The sequence below is a fragment of the Micromesistius poutassou genome (assembly GCF_964030765.1).
Source record: "Micromesistius poutassou genome assembly, chromosome: 18".
NCBI lineage: Eukaryota > Metazoa > Chordata > Actinopteri > Gadiformes > Gadidae > Micromesistius > Micromesistius poutassou.
The window spans coordinates 5,641,656-5,662,079 of NC_140288.1; the positions used below are offsets into that span (position 1 = coordinate 5,641,656).

The window sequence follows — 20,424 nt, forward strand, 5'->3', positions numbered from 1 at the left end:
GCTTGGCAAGAGAGCGAGAGAGAGAGCGAGAGAGAGAGGGGGGCCGGAGAGATAACCAGTGACCCCGTCCCAGGCGTTTATAGCCTGCGGAGACCTTGAAAAACCTTGAAAAACGCCCACAGAAAACGTATGTTGAATGAGAGTGTAGCATATGTGCACGGGGGAGGGGGGGGGGGGGCGGCAAACACACACATACTTACGCACTGTGCAGAAGTACATGCACACACATGCTCACACACACACACACACACACACACACACACACACCTTAATGTGTCATTGTCAGTTGAATTAAAGATGTGAGCACACTGCGTGGTATCTGGGTATGTAGGCTGTAGTTGGTACACAGCCTGGTCAACTAGTTTATGAGTAAAACCAAACCATGTACAAGGGTGAACAAGCACTTTCACATGGGAATATATCTCATATCAAATGCACCAATACTTGGGAGTGGAATGTTGATATTCTGGAAATGTGGTCACACTTTCACTCATGTGATATGCGTGTGAGGGACAAAGCAGTGCGGCCGAGATGGAAGAGTGAATAATTAACAACGCTTGGATGGTTTGAAGTGACCGTGTGATGCGTTGGAGTAGGACGTCCAGTCCAAACACAAAGCTTGACACACACACCTATGTCTGTCAGTGGAATGCACACAACTGTGTACAACATGTGTACAAGCACAAGGAAAATCCCACACTCGGACGGCCGCTGCTATTCCTGGTATTTGTGTATTTCTCAACAGGACTCAAGCTGCATCTGTGTACGAAGACAAACGCGTTTCAACTTTCCCCCAGATTCTGAAGACACACTCGATATTTCAATGTAGTCTTCAGCTGATATTTCAAACCAAAGTAAGAAGTAACTGGGGTCAGGATAAAAGGTTGTGTGCTCAACTCTCACATGGAAGAGCCCGGGTTTGATACCCAGTGTCCAGTGTCCAGAGTCTGGAGTCCATCCTAGTTGAAGACACCCTCAAACTCCAATCTCCATCTGAATTCACTGGAAGTTGGACAAAAGCATCGTCGCCGTCGCTATGATGTGTAATATTTGAGTATGAGTATTAATATTTTGAATATTTCAGTTTTATGGCCTCCAAAACTCTGTGGAGCAGTGATTTAAAAGACTGACCGTGTAGCTATGCCTGCAGGTGTAAGTGGCCTGTACTTAAGTGTTCAAACAATGAGCAATTGGCTACTTTAATGTACGCTGCTAGGCACCACCTAGGAGGCTGCCACACTCTGCCTAGTTGGCTTCAGCTGGGCTCCTCCAGACAAGGACAAGACAGGGGGTGGTGGATTTGGAAATCCGGTTTATTGTAAAGGCTGCAGGCAATGACACATGACCATGGCGCGCCATACTGCCACGCAGGAGATCTCTCCCTGCAAGCGTGTGTGGAGACAGCTGGTTTATTGTGTACACTGATGACTCACTGTGCAACAGGTATGCAGCCTCACCCAGCCCCAGAGTCCAGTCAGACTGGGCCAGGTGAGGCTGCTTAAAGCAGCCATCATCCACAGGCACTCTGTAAAGGGAAAATGATATTTTCACATTCTGTTTCTTTAACTGCCATTTGTTGATGTGTGCCTTTTCCCTGAGCCCCTTGGGGAGGTCAAGGGTCAAAGGCTCCAACTAAGAAGGCACTGCTATGTCTCCTTTACTACCATATGGTTAACCAATACGATTGTGGCAGACAGAGACCAGTCTACCACTGTATAAGAAGTGCAACGGACTTCTCCTTGCGGAGCTCTTAGAGAGACGCAGGGTGAAGTCCCATCTGAGGCCTCGGATTATTGGATGTTTGTTGTATGTTTGTAGTATGTTATTATATGTTTATTACTTAAATAAATTAGACTTATTGTGATAAGTTCGGATGACTCTTTATTTTTAAACAGCTCATACAGAAACTATTCGCGTGTTGCAAATTGCACCACAACTCCACCAGCTGCAGTACACACTGTGTTCACCTAGTGGCTATATTCGTCAGTTGGGCGGAGGAACCTTCTAGAATCACTGGGGAAACCATGACAACGATGATACATCATTTTAGTCCTGCATTCCACTTCCCCGCCCAGGTCGCAATTAGAAGGCGTTCTCACTCCCGGTTACCAAAAGTTTCCCCAAAGGATTGTACAAGGTTTGCCCAGTGCGTTTATATTTGATGGAAATTCTATAATGAAATGTAGGCGATGTTAACTTTTTGGTAAATTTTCCAGTAAATATACAGTAAATGTAAGTTACATTTATATTAAGTTAAAATACTAAATGTAGGTTCAAATGACGGAGTAGATATAGTACACTAAATCTTAACTCCATTGAGTGGAACGGTTACATTACATTTAAGTTAAATTCACATTTAGTGTGTAACACTAAACTGTAACACTAACTAAGTCACATTTTAATTTAGAGGAAATGGTACTCTGAGAGTAAATTGACATTTATGAGAATATCCCTCTGATTGTTCTACACCCTCAGTCATTCTGATTCCTTAAAGCAATTTCCTTTCACTTCCTTCACAGGTGAACAAGGTGCATCGTGAGTTACGTGACAGACCTGTGTCCTTAACTCCTCGGCTGTATTCCTATTCAACAGACGTCATGAGCGCTGGAATCTGAACAAGAGAGACGTCCTGAACACAGACGTGCTACAACACGACAAACATCCCTTTGGCTAGCTTCCAGTCCCTTCAGAGAACACTGACTGAAAGGCCTGCACGGCACGGCTGTCCTCCACATGGCTTCACGTGGTGAGAGCAGCAGGCTCCACGTGGCTGCACCGCTTCCCCCGGAGGGTTTCAGTGACACAACAAAGAGAAACATGAGAATGTGTGAAAGCTGTGATCTATTTTTTTACACGGAACTTCAATTTCGTAGGTTAAGGGGCGGATTTATGTACGTGTGCTTGCATGCCGTCTGACATGTGCGCACAATGTCACGTGTGACAATATGTACACACACAGCATGTACACACACAGCATGTACACACACACACGGCCTGGTATCGCTCGAGCCTACTCAATATAAACAGCATTGTCAATATAAACTACAGTCCTTTGTTCTGTCTCAAGTAGTCTCACCTTCAACTGCTTCCATCACCAGTAAAAACTAGCGCTTGTTTCATTGGTTGTTTTGTTTTTTCATGAAAGAGAGAAAAGAATTTGCTCACATCACCCCTTGGGAATGTTCTGGATTAACAGTACTGGGCCAACCCAGTATTTTATAATAAACTACACAGTAGCAGTGAAAATGGCTCTACTCCTCCTCAGATGCATGCTGATTGGTTATCGTTGATTATTTTGACACGAAAGACAATGTATTATACTACATAGACTTCAAAACAAAGCAGTTATACAATGCCCTCTCAATATATGTAGAGGTAGACAAGAAAAAAGCTGCTTTTGCTATAACGGTAAATGACAAGGCTTTTCATTCATACCGCTCCTGACCAGGAGAGGGCAACAGTGAGAAGGGTTTGATAAAGAAACGGCCTTTCTTTTCCCCTACGCCAGTACCAGTACATTATCATGAAGGCCTTTCGTGGACCACCACGTATCTAAAAACAGTAAATAGAATTACTGCAAGAAGAAGTGGGAAACAGTGAACGCTCATCAAAGTTGCTTATGGACCCAGTGTGTTTATTCAGCAGACACAGTGAACAATAAAAAAATCAATGGAAAACATTACAACAACAATAAAATCCCTTGTATTGCAGTACCACCCGTGGTACCACAGGATGAAAAACTTGGGGTGTGACAGAAGTCAGCAAATCAATGGAAAACCTCTAGAATGCACAAAGTGACATCGTTAAATTACCGCTGACTTAACAATGACAATGACCAAAAAAACAAATGATCTGGTTCAAGCTGATATGATGTACTTTTTTAAGCAATTCGTTTTTTTTTGTTATACTAATATAAGAGTATGTGTGTTTGTGTTTTTGGATAGATGAGGAATTTTACGGATGTATCTATTTAATATGGGATGACTGTATTTTCATAGTTATCATTTTGATTGATAATACTTGGTACAACCTTCTCTTGATCAAACTTTTTGTTTTGATATGCCAAAAAAAACGATATACAGAGATAAAGACAAAATAAAATTCTCCAAGGACTTCAAATTCCCACAGTCAATAGAGTCATCCGACAAGGAAGAAGAAACTCATCTTTTATAATTTAACAATATAAAGAATAGTCTGAAGACCATTGTTGGAGGTTTTGGTTGAATTTTATGTTAATATTGTTCACAAATGCACACAATTTATGAATAACAAAGTAGTTAAAATCAAACTATTTGGAGACAAGGCAAAGAAAACGAATGGTTCTTTAGTGAATATTTAATGAAACATCTAGATTCAGTTAGTCAAGATAGACGGCATTGGGACCAACCTCCAAGATCATGAAATCGTCATTGTAAATAAATAAAACAATTGAACAAAACTTTCTTTATGTTAAAAGCAAGACTTGAATCAATCCTAATCAGATATTCAGTTTCAAACCAAAAATACATCATAACGTTGACAATGGACACATTAAATACCATAACATTAAAGGAAACTTCTGTTATTACTGGTAGTTATTTTACATCCAAAACTTGGATAAGGTAAGGTACAGCTAAAGATAAATGTATATTTAATCCAGACTTCCAGTCAAATATACGCAGAACTCAAGCAGTAATAGACATTAAAATACTTTTTTTTGTATTATTATTTTCAGTCAGGACTGTCTGTGAGACTTCAGTGCAAACACTACCTTGTGTAATTTGGCCAACACAACCCTCTTCATCTTTAAACTTCACTCATTCATACTTTGATTGCACACACACACACACACACACACACACACACACACACACACACACACACACACACACACACACACACACACACACACTACGGACAGTAAAATTACAGTTTGATTCTCTGTGACAGCTCCAGCCTGTCACACACTGTGATATGCTGGTCCCAGGGCCCCAGAATTGGCCCTCATGGAGCCTGGTTACTTGTTTTGTGACATCACAAGTAGGAGTGTCCACTCAGGTGTATGATTGACGTTTAAACCTCCGCCTAGGGCTGGCGTTGATACAGTCCAATCAGATCCTTCCAGCCAGCCGGTTGGAACACTCCCACGTTGTGATGTCACACAAGGATCGATTGTGAAACGGCTCATCAACAGGACATCTGGCTCAGGGAATAGCGGCCCTTTCATATTTTCGGTATTCGTTTTTTATGCATTTTTGTCAACTGTGAATCTGCACTCGTTTCAACAGCACACGATGCGTTTGCCTTCATCCTGTGTCATTTGTTTTCATCAAATCATATGTGAATGACCATCAGTTGGCCCCTGCACACCAACCCAGGAAACGCACAGGGAAAGTGTCTCTCTCTCCTTTATCGACTGCTTTCAAGGACTACTGCCGCTCAGAAAGGCACCTTCCTTGACCACACAGGATAAATATATAGGCCAAGAAATAAGATATGGTAAAGGGTAGGGTTCATACTTGGTTCAGTTAAACACCTACAGCTACAACAGCAAGTCGTTAATGATGCTCATATGTTATGTCATGTCATATGTAATGGGATCGTGTTGAGTAAATGCCAGGTGATTAGGGAAATGCATTCGTGAACCAGTACCGAGAAATTTAATGGAATTTCTCCTTCAGTCAGGACTTGTCTGTGGACTGCAGTAGCTTCTGTGCCACACACTTGATAGGCTTGAACGCTTGACAGCTAGTCAAGCGTTGACTAGCTGGTTACGCAACCACTCATCGACACCAGCATAGCAAACCACTTCCTATGTGTGCTGAGAGGACACGACAACAGCCATCAGCGTGGCTGTTGGCTCTGCGCGTCTTATTCACCCTCACAGAGATGGATCCCAGGGTGACAGCTGTGACATTGCTTTCCTAACATTGTTGTTTTGATATTGTTTTCATCTGTCTCCACTCCTCACTCCTCTGGGTACCTCATCAACGTTTGTCTCCTGGCATTTTTCGGTTCCTTGCACTTTATTAGGCTACGGTTTGACCTCCGATGTGGACCCAAGACGCCCTCTGAGATTGTGTTTGTGAGAAAGGGCTTTGGTACATGACACTTCACTTTGTGGCGTTATATGTTTTCTATGACTTTTTCTTCTTCCAGTATGAACACACTCCTATCGCCCCGAAAATGATACAGAAATGAAACTTGGTAAAAAAAAAAAAAAAAGGTATACATAGAAACACAGTGCAGTGCAACCATATACATTCTCAAAATATGTTATGGCTACAGCATACAACATTGTATCGTCGTCAGTCTCCATGAGAAGACATTTCAGCAAAGGAATGAACTACTCTCTCTTTTCGCAGCCTGTACAGAGAATGACATCATGATTAGGGGCCAGCCGAGTGCAGACCTCCTCGTCCCACAACATGTCATATGCACACACAGACGTCAGGTCAGTTCAGTCCTGCACTACGACCTTGTCACCTCAGCAAGTCTACTAGCTTAAGAAACAATGGATGTTCAGTGAGGTGAAAAGAAAAGGAGGGCAGCGATGGGGACAGATAAGATAAGTACACAGCTCATTTGCATTCGGAAACGTCATCAACTGACCTGAATTAACGATTAACAGACACAGAGTGGAGGGTAAACATAAACACTGTCCCTAAAAAAAACAGCTTGGACCATTTTAATGACTTCCTCCTGCCCAGAGGTTAATTAAGGTCTCATTGACATACAATATTAAATCCCACCGTGTGATTCAACTGTTTAATCGTCAATCTATAGTTGTGTGAATTCAATCATTTCCTGGGCGAGGCGCGGGTTATCTCAGTATGACCGGGCACAACATCAGAGAGGGAAGATTTCGAACCCACCACCGCTTCCGTGAAAAAAAAAGAAAAGAAATAGACTTTGAATCCATAGCCAAATTGATCAGATTTGGATTGCGTGTGTGCTCCCTAGGGGCTGTATACAGAGTCATTAACGCTCACAGGCTGCAGCGTGTGCAGGAGGAGGAGGAGGAGGAGGGGAGGAGGTGAAACCCAAGCCAGGACTCGTGAAGATCCTGTTCTGCATGTCAACACGGTCTCATACGATACAGGGCTCAAGCTGCAACTTAAAACGAAAGATAAGAACTATGCTGGTCAATTAGGATAACAATCACTTTTCTGCCCTATGAAATAACTATATCTCATAAACATAAACGTTGCAGTCGTTGCCATGGCTCCCCTTGTTTCAGGGGTTTGAAGCTCTGTGATTGGCCAGTGTCCTCTCTGTCTACAACACCGCACTGACATGAAGAAGTGGATTGATAAGGTAACTCTGCATATATAGAAATAGGATGCCTTGGGCTGTGATTCAGCTGATCAGAATCTCGGTGGTTCTGCTGCGTGGCGCAGTGCGTTTGTACATTCAGTATACACATATACAGGTGTGTGTCTTCGGTTACCCAGATACGAGTCCCAATTAGTCAGATGGGCTTGTAGAGCAACGTGGTGACATACTTCTTCTTGTAGCGGTGCGTCGCGCTGAGAACCATCACGCCGTCCTGATGGAGAAATACACACAGTGTAAGATAGCTGTAGGCCTTAACACCTGGATGTTAGCCTAGGGTTAGCTAGCGGCAGTCCTTTAAACGCCGACAGTGCAAAGTGTTGGTTCTAGTTGTTCTAGTCTTTCAACAGTTGGTTTTGATGTTTTAACTGTGGTAAGTAACACGGTCTGAACACAAACAGAATGAGTGGGAAGATCATTGTTAAAGAAGAAACAAATAGATTTCAAATCCTAAAGTACACAACAACAAATTTAAAAGAAATGCAACACTATTTGTGTCCAATTATTTAGTCAGTTTGTGACACTTTTGACGGTGCGTCTAGTTGTATGTTTAGTAGGGATGTCCGATAATTATCGTCCCGATAATTATCGGGCCGATATCAGCAATTATGACGTCATCCCGATAAACCCGATAAAATTATTGATAGCTCCGATAATACAATGATAGCGTATGGTTTAGGAAGAGGGAGTTTTTCACAAATCGAGCGCTCCCTTTCTCAAGCCTGGCTGTGACGTAGTCACGTAACTTTCAGAAGCAGCATGGTAGTAAACAAACATGGCGTCGGTAGTGTGGGACTTTTTCAGTTTCGGAGGAAAACAGTTCGCTTGCTATTTGTAACAAATGCAATGCAGAAGTTCCACGAGGAGGGAGAAGGGTACCAAGCTATAACACATCCAACCTAATAAGTCATCTGATACATCACCACCGCTACCATGGTTTGTTAAAAGCCTACAAGGACGCGCAAGCAGCTAGAGCTGCTGCGAATCCAAAGCCAGCTGCAAAGGAACCGGCGGGGCTTGTACCTATTGACGAGGCGTTTGCAAAATTAAAGAAGTTTGACAGAGATGACCCAAGGGCTCAAGCGATCTCTAACTTGATCACAGAAATGGTGGCACTTGACGACCAGCCCTTTTCCCTTGTCGTTTCCGCGGTGCTTATGCTTACAAAATATCAGAGAATATCCGTGTCAGTTCGGCCATGGCGCAATTAATGAATAAAGATCATAAACGGAATGGCTGTACAAGTGTTCTGAGACATGGCTGCGAACCGGCAACTTTCAAAAAAAGCAGTGCCGGTTTGGGGACGGTGCCGTGCCGCTGCCGTATCCAGTGGAATAGCCTACGTTGACTATAATGGTTTCTAATGTCTTCGGCAAACGTTTTTCTTGCCGTGCCGCTTCCGTGACGGTTCTGGTGGAAATTGCCCTTCACTCAACATTCCGAAAATATCTATCATGTTGGATAACCGTAATGTCTCCTGCGTCTCTATGTTGCGTATTTCCTCATCTGTCTCTATGCCGCTCTGACAACGTTGCCCCTGGCAACCGATAGCCGTGGATGCCATCATGGCGGACGGGCTCAAACCCCTCCCCTCCCCAAAAATCACGTGACTCCTCATTCTCTAGCGTCAAATGTTTTATCTGCTGACAAAGCACAATACCTGTTGGTTTTTAGTTCACTCATTGTTCAGGGAAACACATTGTTAATGACATTGACTGAATGTGAATTTTGTGATTGACTCAAATTGTATATTTATTATTAAATAAATATGGTCACTTTATTTGAAGAGTCAAAACTGTTGTCTTGGCTTTGTTTTGTTCATAGTAGTAATGCTCATGTCATGATAAATCTGGTTAGGTCAAAACTACAGGAATATACATTTTAAAAATAATTATCGGTTATTGATATCGGTATCGACCTTGAGGAGCAGAAAGTTATCGATATCGATATCGGGTTCAAAAAATCAATATCGTCCACCCCTAATGTTTAGCCTGCAAATTAGGCATATTTCAGGATAAGGCTTCGTAGCCATATTAATATCTTAAGATTATGTATTTCAAAAAGATTCACCATAACCCTGGAACATGCATCGCCAAGGCTTTCAGGGGATTAGGAACGTTCTTCCCGAGGCTTCCCTCTCCCAAAGGAGATGCTGGGATGAGGTGAGAAGTGTAATCATAAGATTGTATCTGCGGCGGGTGTGTGACGGAGTTACCTTGATAGAGAGGGCGTAGAGGTGGTTGAGCATCACATGGTTTGGCTCCGGAAGCAGTGCAGGGTCACACTGTGGCAACAGGAGAAAACCTTTAAAAACATGACTGAAGGGACTTCCATTAAAAAAGACCCATGTGTGACATCAGAAGTGGGTGTGTCCTCCCAGGTGTGTGACAGACATGATACTTGTGATACCACAAGTGGATTGATACTAAAACAGCTTGTAAGGACTAATGAAGCCACTTGTGATGTCTGGTGGTTCTTGTGTCGTCTTCCCTTTGTTGTCCTTACTTTAGCATCTATTTTTGTTCTCATTTGTATTTTTATTGTGTTGTATCTTATGGTGCCTTCACGTGCTCTGGAAATTATGGTTAATACCAAAAGCCGACGTGAAAATTGCACATGAACACCCCCTCACTCACGTCGTCATTTCCACTGGAGAGCTCGTAGAATATTTTGATCCACGAGCTGCCGAGATTAGATAACCTTTGACCTTTTCAACAGTAAACAGGTCAGGATCTGTGGGTCCGCCATGTTTCATTTCACTACCACAATAAAAGCACTTGAACACAACGCACTCGTCATTTCCAGTTCACAAATGGAAAGGATAGTCTTTTCCACAGCACGTGAAGGCAGCATTATCCTGTGTTTTCCACTGCTGCTGGGCGGTTGTAACAAAGGGATTCCCCCTCTGGGAGGTTAATAAAGTTGTTATCTCTCCTTCTATCTATCTGTACATCTCGCTCTTGTCCACTCACCGAGATGCCGGTGTCTTTGTTCAGGATGACCTGCAGCAGGTGTGGAGGTAGGATGGGGGGAGACTTGAACTTCTCCTCCTGTTTGGGGGTGTAGGCGTCCTGGTGGTACGGCCCGGGGGGGGAGCTGGAGAGGTCTGGACAGAGACGTAAAGCACCATGGGAAATGGAGTCTATAAGGCACTGTTAGACACAGCTGCTGCTTGACGCACTTGAAAACAACAAGCTCTACTTATTTGTCCAGTTAGGCACGCACACACACGCACGCGTGCCTACACACTCACACACGCACAGACAGACAGACAAAGACACAGACACACACATGCGCAGACAGACGCACACACACACACACACACACACACACACACACACACACACACACACACACACACACACACACACACACACACAGTTCCACTCTCGTTGTGGAGTAATGAGGAGTGAAGGAGGAGGCTGTTTGGCTCAAGTGCACCTCGACCTCCCTCTCTCTCATTACCCAGACTCCCGCGCCGCAGTCGCACCTGCAGAGCCGTCCGCCTAACCATCCGGAGAGCCCTTCCTCCAGCGGGGTTAATCTGTCCCGACAGGCCGCCACTCTCCTCCGGGAACATTTGGTTCCAGGGAGGCTACGTTACGTAACCTTTGGTCTTGCCGAACCCTTTCATGTCTGGATGTCGCCACCGATGGCGTTTACGCATAAAAAGTTGGCCGACGATGTGGCTCAACCTGCTAGCGCGCTAACCACGCGCCTACGTCACGCAGCGACCTAGGTTCGATTCCCACCTCGTGGGGGGTCCCTATGCTACATTCTCATCTCTGATACGCTTTCCTGTCTCTCTTTAATGTCCGGTCCGTGGAGGCACAAAAAATCCCCCAAAATATATACCTTTTTAAAACTGACACATTGGAAAAAGTTGGCATCCATGTGCACATTACAGAGATCCATTAGAGGGTAAGGGTTAAGTATTGAGGATGACGTCATTGATTTAAATGTTAAGTAGTATGTTCTGCTCACATAGCACACACACCATGGTTACATAGTTGCATACTGCTTTGTATGTAACCATGTACTCAAGTTGTATGAGTGTTGTGTACTTAAAAAGTAATAGAGAATTTAAATTGCACTTGTGTGCTGTCAATATGCATGAGTAGAACACTGAACATTCACATGTGCATTATGACTCAGTCATGTATTACACAGAGGGCTTTCAACATTAATGCTCACCATTAACCGAAACCTTAAAATGGTAAACGCATGTCTGGCATTGCTGGGAAATACCCAACCATAAGACCTATTGTATGTTGTACGTCCTGGCACTTAATGTATTGTATGACGTACTTAGTTATAGTACTTAGTTGTGTAGCATTTTATCCTAGCTATCTTTGTTGTATACGGGGAATGGGTTAACCTAACGATCGTTAGTACTTTGTACTTGGTCCTATGAACATCCTTACTGTAACATATATTATTGCACCTTCATATTGTTGTGACATATTGTTGCACCTTCTTCTGACTTATTGAAGTCGCTTTGGATGAAAACGTCTGCTAAATGCCCTAAATCTCAATGTAAATGTGAGACAACCGTTTATTGCTCTTAACAAATTTTTCTGTTGAATATTTCTGTTAATCTGCAACCGGGGTCAAAGATGAAACAGTTTGACCTTGGAGGCCAGCGCCAAGGTGGGGTATCCGTGTGCTAGGTCGGGCTTCAACACTCAACGCCCTAGGAGAACATTGGCAGGGCCGACTCTGAGAGCTGACGAGGGGCTCACTGCTTAACGAGAGGTAATCACGGAGCACTTTAAGAGGGGTCCCACCGGACTGAGGCAAGCGCCAAGCCTCCGCCCCATTGACTTTGGATTGGGTGTGACCGACCCTTAAGGAAGGTATTAAGTTGCGTTTCAAACACTTCAGTCGGCAACATCATAAACCCAAGAAACTGGAGAGGCAGCAATGCGATGGCCCGTAAATCATCAGGCTTATATAAAGCTGAAGAAGTGCACCCTGGTCTGCCAAAACACATTTTGTTTGAAGAAGTCTTCGACTAAAAGTAAAAATTGCTTAGTTGCTTAGCAAAAGAAAAGTTGCTTAGTTAACATGTCACACATCTCATGTTTAGTTTATGAAAAGAGTTTATGAAACACTTTCAAAGTTTTCGTTTTTGTTACATAACCATTACTTTACTACATCACTTTCAGTGGTTTAATTATTGATCTGTTACACAACCTCTCAGGGGCTTAGCGCACAACGATGAAACTCAGAAACTCAAGGCACGCCGATTTACAGTTATAGGGTTGATTATGAAAAACAGGTAGTTTTTTAGTATACGTATTAGTATTACAAGTATTACGTACACAATATTCTGCAATAATTCACACAGCAGCCTACCAAAAGGACCTCTCATGGATACAGGTTGTCAACTACCGAACGTATTGACATGAATCCATAACTAATAAAACAAATCATAAACCGTAGCAATTATATTAGTAACCTAGTAACCTAGATTATGTATTCAACCGCACTCATTTCAGAGCACACCCAGTCTTGCCTCAAGGAACACCAGTAAACGATAGGAACCACTATATTATAAAATAAATGAGTAACCTTTTGTTTCCTCTTACAAGTTCAGCATGCTTTTCTTTACAGTTCCACAAACATACAACTATTATTGAACCTCCATACACACAGAGAAACACACGTCAACTCTACTATTTGAAATATGTGATTAATCATGAACAGTTCTGTGATTAACTGTATTACTTATCAGCCCTAATTATTAAGATTCCCGTTCACCAAGCTGGGGCTTTTGTATTTAGTCTGTATTCGTTAAGCGTGACCGTGTGGAAGATGGTGCTCTTTTTCGACACCGTTAGCATTACGAACGCTACCGAGACTGCTAGCTAACAAGCAGGCATTACGTTAACTGGCGTAGCGCAAATACAGCGACAGGGAGGGTTGAGCGGCGGCATGTGGCTCAGGAGGTAGAGCGGGTCGGCTGGTAACCGGAAAGGTTGCTAGTTCGATCCCCGGCTCCTCCTCCTAGCTGAGTGTGGAGGTGACCCTGAGCGAGACGCCCTCACCCTGACTGCTCCTGACCCGCTGGCTGTCGCCCTGCGTGGTCGACTCCATGTCGTGTGTGCATGAATGGGTGAATGTGAGGCGATATTGTAAAGCGCTTTGAGCGGCCACTGGTTAGAAAAGCGCTCTATAAATGCCGTCCGTTAACCATTAACCATTGAGCGAGGGGCCTCACCTGACATGTCGGAGCACTTCTGGGAGTCCACCATGAGCGCGTCGAACACCTCGAAGTCTGTGTTCTTCACCTGGATCAGGTTGTTGACCGTGCCCAGCTGGTTTGTCACCACCGGCTGGAGCAAGAGAACATCAAAACCAAAACAGTAGGAACATCAGCCACGACCCGACCACCCACCGACCATCACTAGAGACTGTAGTAAAGAAAGAGTCTTCATTACGTTTGAGACTATAGTATCAGTACCATCACTAGAGACTGTAGTAAAGAAAGATTCTTCTATTTTGTTTGTCTCTTAAAATGAAATGTTATCAAAGTTGAAGTAATATTGGTTGAAACGTGATGTGGAATTGTCATCGCTCAGGGTTCTTCTTGTATGATTGTAGTGTGAATGTGGAGATTGAGGACATCTGAACGTGAACCTCTGTTGAATATAAATGATGGACGGTTAGGTCTGCGCAGCTCTAGTCCAGAAACACTTGGACTTAAGCACTGAGTTAGCCGGTGAATAATGTTTGAGTTTGGTCCGTGTTTCGGTAGCAGGGTTGTTCACCTCAGTGGGGTCATGAGTCCACTGGCCGTCCACATAGAACTTATACTGGTGTTCCCCTTCTGGCAGATCCACGATGGCCACAAAGTTGTTCTGACTGGAGGACATAAGCAACAACACAACAGTGGTTCTGAGGAGAGGAAACACTTAGATATGGAGTTAACGATAACTCACTCATTTTGATATGGTTGCAAGTCCACAATATTCAAAGCCTACACATTCAAAGTACTCAAGTATCGAATACAAGTTTTACACAAGAAATGCCATGAAGCAATTTTTAATTGATCTTTAGCGTTGAGCTTTCTCTGGCGTCTCACCTCCTGATCAGGGGGATCTTGTTGGTCCAGTTGTTGAAGGAGCCAGAGAGGAACACCTCCTTCCCGTCCCCCGTCCAGCGAAACACGGTGGGCCGGTCCACAGTCAGACCCTTATCATCAGCCTCCAGGTCCTGCTGCCAGGCCAAGTACTCCTCCTTCTCTAGAGGAGCCTGAAACACACAGGAAGACACAGGAATGTATATCAGGTGCTCCTCTGTCTCTAGAAGACACCGGAAGACACTGTATATCAGGTACTCCTCTGTCTCTAGAAGACACAGGAAGACACTGTATATCAGGTACTGCTCTGTCTCTAGAAGACACAGGAAGACACTGTATATCAGGTACTCCTCTTCCTCTAGAAGACATAGGAAGACACTGTATTTCCAGTCATGTCGTTTCACTTGTAAAGTACTTCTTATTGTGATTTGTTCAAATGTACCTCTGGGATTCATAAGGTGACTTTCTGTTTTAAACCAATTTATTGTAGATTTGTTTTCCTTGTTAAGCAATATGTGTTGCCGTTTCACACAATGAGTGCTCTGTTAATAAAGTTTGATTTGACTCGGGTTAGGGGGGGTTGTAAAAGGTAAGCATGTGATTGAGGACTTTTTAAGACCATCAAGGTCACTATACAAAGACCAAATATCAAGGTCACTAACAAAGAAAAAAAGATACAAATAAAACCGACCTGACCAATCAAACATTAACTACTTCTTAAGGTACTGCAGAACAAGCGTAACCCTTCGACACTCCGGGATCGCAACACGAGACAACGTGTGTTGTTCCGTTTCTCCATCGGCCCGCTTACTTTGATGTCTTCCCCGTGGAATATGTCGGCGTCCTCTGGGCTGTCCATCAGGATCTTGGGCCGCTCCCCGTCCTTGGCCCCCCTGCTGTCCCGCCGGTGGGTCTTCTCCCCCCCGTGACCCCCCACGGCTCTGTCGCTGCTCGTGTTCCCCATCGTCCTCCGCTAGGCCCAGGTCACTGTGCACAGAAACCCCTCGTCAGTGAACCAGAATCAGGATTACTTTTATTAGTTAAGTACAATTCTTAGGCGTGGTTCCTCAACAGACACATAGCAGCAACAATACAAAATAAAAAATATGATTAAAATAAGGTGCAGCATAGATCACAATAATACATAATAATGCTAATAAAATAAATAAGCAATAATAAGAGAAACTAAGAGGTAATAAGTGGTGGTACCAAGTGGTAAGTAAGTAAGTAATAAGTAATAATAAGTAATGAGGGGTAGTGTAAAGTGTAGTGTAAAGTGTTGTTATTAATCAAGAACGGAGGTTCATTAACTGTCTTTCTTCATTTGACTATACATTTTTTTCTGCTCAAGATAGAAAAATAATACTTAGATCAGGGTGTAGAAAATAAAATATAAGAACAAATACGAACACAAAAAAAAATCATCAAAGCATAACGACACGACAAGAAAAATATGTACAAAAAAAACGTACATAGGCATATCATTGACATGACCTTTGACTCCACATTGATTATAAATTTGACAACATCATTGAGTCATGCACCGTAATAATCATATGATCATGATATGAATTGTATTATTCTTTTATTATTATTTCATTCATTGTTAATACTGTTTAAATCGACCATGCAACCCAACGCATTGCCTCTGGGACGACCAAAGGCCGACTATAGAGCACCAGGCGATGGGTCATCCTGTTAAACGCAGCATGTTGCATAGATGGAAATGACATCCACGACACTGGTCCCAGTAAGACCAGAGCATCATAGAAACCAGAAGACAGCCATGGAGGAAAACAAATGGCCAGTACTGGTGGGATCTATGGTTCTCCAGTCCCAGTAAAACCAGAGAACCACAGATCCCAACAGACATCCATGGAGGAAAACCAGTGGCCAGGACTTGTGGGCGCAGAACCACAATTCAAATGTACTAAATTAAATATTCTAAACTGTAAATGTTGGCATGCGCTATAAGACGGTATGCATTTGTGCCAATAAATTGTCTTCTTACACACTGTTTTCGAAAATGAAACGCCGAATGACAACCTCACCTGAAAATTAGAAATATCGATCCGTGTCGGCGTCAGTTTATCATTTCAGACGCCAGCCGCAAGTACAAAACATTCGGTAGGGCAATACGCATGCGCATATCAGATGCCATCAGCACATACAAAACATTCGGTAGGGCAATGCGCATGCGTGTGGCAGTAAACTCATGCGCACTTGATTTGAAAGGCAACAAATTGGGTTATATTAGAAATTAATCATTTAGTTGTTATCTTTTAATGTTTTCATCACAACTGGCTGTATGGCCAAATGATCCTAATGTATTGGAAAACGGTCTCCCTTTTTTTTCTTTGCAAAACCCAACATTTTGGCACAACATTTGTTTGTCTTATCTTTTTTATTGTAACCATCATGCGTTAGAAATTACCCAATGTGTGTATTGTATCAGTCTGGTCAAATTGTGTAACATGGGGATGAAATGCAGAGCTGCATAGTGTATTTTTGTATTTTGCCCACTAGATGGGAGTGTAGTTCACCATCAGCCGTAGAATGAAACCAGAGACATTGATTGAACTGATGGCAGCAAATTATTATTGTGTTGCCTTTATCATATTTGATCATTTTTACCTTATAAATATTTCATTTAGTTAATTATTGTAGTTGCCACGTTGACTCAGATCACTTGAGATATTTGTCTAGTTTAACCCAAGGTTGGTGTTTAACCCTTGCAGAAATGTGGAAAGGAGAATGTGTCTGTATAACACCCTGTAAAGCTTTCACTGGCACTCCTAAATATTTAATAAAATAGCCTCTAAAATAATGCACTCAGAAAATGGTGTGTGCATGTGTGTGTGTGTGTGTGTGTGTGTGTGTGTGTGTGTGTGTGTGTGTGTGTGTGTGTGTGTGTGTGTGTGTGTGTGTGTGTGCGTGCGTGCGCGTGTGCGTGCGTGTGTGTGTGTGTGTGCGTGCGTCCGTGCGTCCGTGCGTGCGTGCGTGCGTGCGTGCGTGTGTGTGTGTGTGTGTGTGTGTATGGGCGCCCCGGGGACCAGACAGCTGTCTTTGGCTCCCGTCAGCGGCAGAGACCCTGCGTGTGGGCCACGTCTCCCCTGGAGGCCGGGGCGTCGGGTTGTTTGTGGAGGTGGCAGCAACAAAATGGATTTGTGAGAACAAAAGACCGGGAGTTGGGGTTTGGTTTTCAAGTTAAAAATCTGCCATCGTCCTCCTTCCCATTATTCTCTCTCTCTCTCTCTCTCTCTCAAAAACCCCTCTTGCATTCTCTCTCTCTCTCTCTCTCTCTCTCTCTCTCTCTCTCTCTCTCTCTCAAAACCCTCTTTCTTCCTCTCTCTCTCTCTCTCTCTCTCAAAACCTTCTTTCTTCCTCTCTCTCTCTCTCTCTCTCTCTATCTCTCTTTCTCAAAACTCTCTCTCACTCTCTCGCTCTCTCACTCTCTCGCTCCCTCTCTCGCCTACTTTCTTTATCGAACTGATTCGATTGGTTAAATCTTGTTGCCAAAGAGACACAAACACATCTATGTTGTGTATAAATAACAATCAGATTATTTGTCTGTCTGTCTATCTATCTATATAAAGTACATATCTATCTATCTATCTATCTATCTATCTATCTATCTATCTATCCATCTATCCATCTATCTATCTATCTCTTTAACTATCTATCCTTTCATCTCCAGCCATCGGTCCATCGATCCATCTCCCTTTCTTTCTTTACAAAATGTGTTTTTGTTGAATAGCTTTATCGATGGTAAACACAACTTTATCGATGGGACCTTGTGTTTTACCCTCAGCCAACTCTATTTCATATTGATGTTTCTCACTCTGTTTATTCTCACTGTTCTGCAGCCGAGCTGTTGTGTGTCCAAATGTTACGTGTTTACCCTACTTTGGTTGTTACTGAAAGGCCTGCCAGCTCTCCCAAGAGGACGGATGGAGCAGCGATTCCCAGCTCCAGGTCAAACAGACACAGAGACACTGATTTATTTATCATTCACCCACAACATGATGGACATGTGTTTACAAGATTCACACTTCTGCTTTTAAGTGTTGCACATTCTGCATTCACATTTGTGCTGTTACATTCCACACAGGTCTGATAACGTATATCTTTCTATAGTAATAATAACCAGTGAGAGGCTACCGTTTAGAAGAATCCAGGGGGACCGGTGAAGCAGAAAATGGGTCTGAGATAACCGCTGCAGTGGGAACCCAGGCGGGGATTCTGACGATGTCTGCTGCGCGGTTGACGGTTCTGATTGATACTGATGTTCAGGTCGAAGGCATCGTCTGAACCGCGGCGGACGCACCAGCAGACTGGCTCCGTGGTCTGTGTTCGTACTCAGCATTCACATCCCCATGGAGCCATGTGTATCGCAGAGCAGCTGTCAACCCACACACACACACACACACACACACACAGAGACCCACACATACACACATATGCATGCAGGCAAGGATGCACACACACACACACACACACACACACACACACACACACACGCATGCGTGCGCACACACACGCTCGCAAACACACTCACACACACATACACACAAAAGTGGGCATATATATGCACACACACACACACACACACACAAACACACACACACACACACACACACACAAACACACAAACACATACAGACGCACACATGCACACACACACACACACACACACACACACACACACACACGCACACACACACAGTCTGGATAACCTTTAGGCCAATAGAATGAACGTCATCAGATCACACACCAGGTTGGCGGTTTGCTTGCTGGTAACACACACACACACACACACACACACACACACCCACACACACACACACACACACCCACACCGATGAACATAGAAGGACATTAGAGTCGTCATCTTTGTGAAAACCATAGATCATCTTTCTAACATGTGTTAGGGTGGCCACCTGTTTTGGTGACGTAATACTGGCACATGGGTTGGATGCATGGGGAAGCATTGCTTTTTCAACATGTGTATTTTACTCACTTTCACAGACTGGGTATTATAGAGGCCAAAAAGCAGCCACAGAATTCCATTTGTATCCTCACTATAACTGGTATCTGGTGTAGCCTCTAGGCCTGAAAGCAGCCTTATTAAAGCGTTATGAAGCTGAGTGGTGTTTAATACAAAGGGAGGGAGAAGCAGAGGACATTTCTGTCACTCTGTGCTTTCCTTTTAATTAGAGTTTGCCACAGTTGTGTTCCCGTGGCAACCCTGATGCCACAAAAACACAGAGCAATGCTTTGGGAGCTGGGCCATTCTTATCCCCGTGGAAGAAAAATCGCTCTTCACAGTTCTTCATCAATCTCCCTCTCTCTCTCCCACTCTCTCTCTCTCTCCCTCTCTCTCTCTTCCTCTCTCTCAATCTCCCGCTCTCTCTCTCTCTCTCTCTTTATCCTATCAAGCACACCCAAGCAAACTCTATAATGGTAGTAGTGTAGTATGTCCATGATTTATTTATCATTCAACAACGACATGATTGACATGCGTTTACAAGATTCACACCTCTTCTTTTAGGTGTTGTACATTCTGCATTCACATTTGTAAGAAAACAAACATTTTTTTGAATGATTTGTCTTAGCAAACCCTCTTTTTTCTATTGAATAAGATTCTCAGTGTGTATGATGATTTTATGTTGTTAATCACCCTTATCTTTTGTGTATTCCTAGCTGTCTTAAGAGAAGTAGGAAAAATGGTCTATCAATAACCATTTACAACCATGTCATGGTCATGTTGCTTTTGTGTTGTGCTGTTATATTCTACACAGGTCTGATAACGGGTACATCTTTCTATAGTAATAATAACAACAGATCGTAAGTAGTCAAGACAAACAGGAAGCAAGGTAAATGCCATGCATTTATTCAGCACTGCCACATCCTGTTGGTTCACATCAGTCCATGGTGATTGAGAGCAAAACAGCCGATTAACTCAATGAGGGAAGGATCCAGAACCATTCAGACCCCTGTTTTCTGTCAACTTTAAGCATTTTTTC

The 20,424-nt window shown here is 43.4% G+C and overlaps 1 protein-coding gene across 1 annotated transcript; it reads right to left on the reverse strand.

Annotated features, from left to right (window-relative positions):
• Positions 1–6,561: 6,561 nt before the first annotated feature.
• prkab1a (protein kinase, AMP-activated, beta 1 non-catalytic subunit, a) lies at positions 6,562–16,500 on the reverse strand. The gene is made up of 8 exons (XM_084483438.1): positions 16,450–16,500; positions 15,210–15,385; positions 14,402–14,571; positions 14,088–14,181; positions 13,538–13,652; positions 10,287–10,420; positions 9,530–9,598; positions 6,562–7,528 (listed from the first exon to the last, which is right to left on the reverse strand). Exons 2-8 carry the CDS (start codon positions 15,360–15,362, stop codon positions 7,451–7,453), a joined length of 813 nt encoding a protein of 270 aa, XP_084339564.1. The 5' UTR covers positions 15,363–15,385; positions 16,450–16,500; the 3' UTR covers positions 6,562–7,450.
• Positions 16,501–20,424: the final 3,924 nt, after the last annotated feature.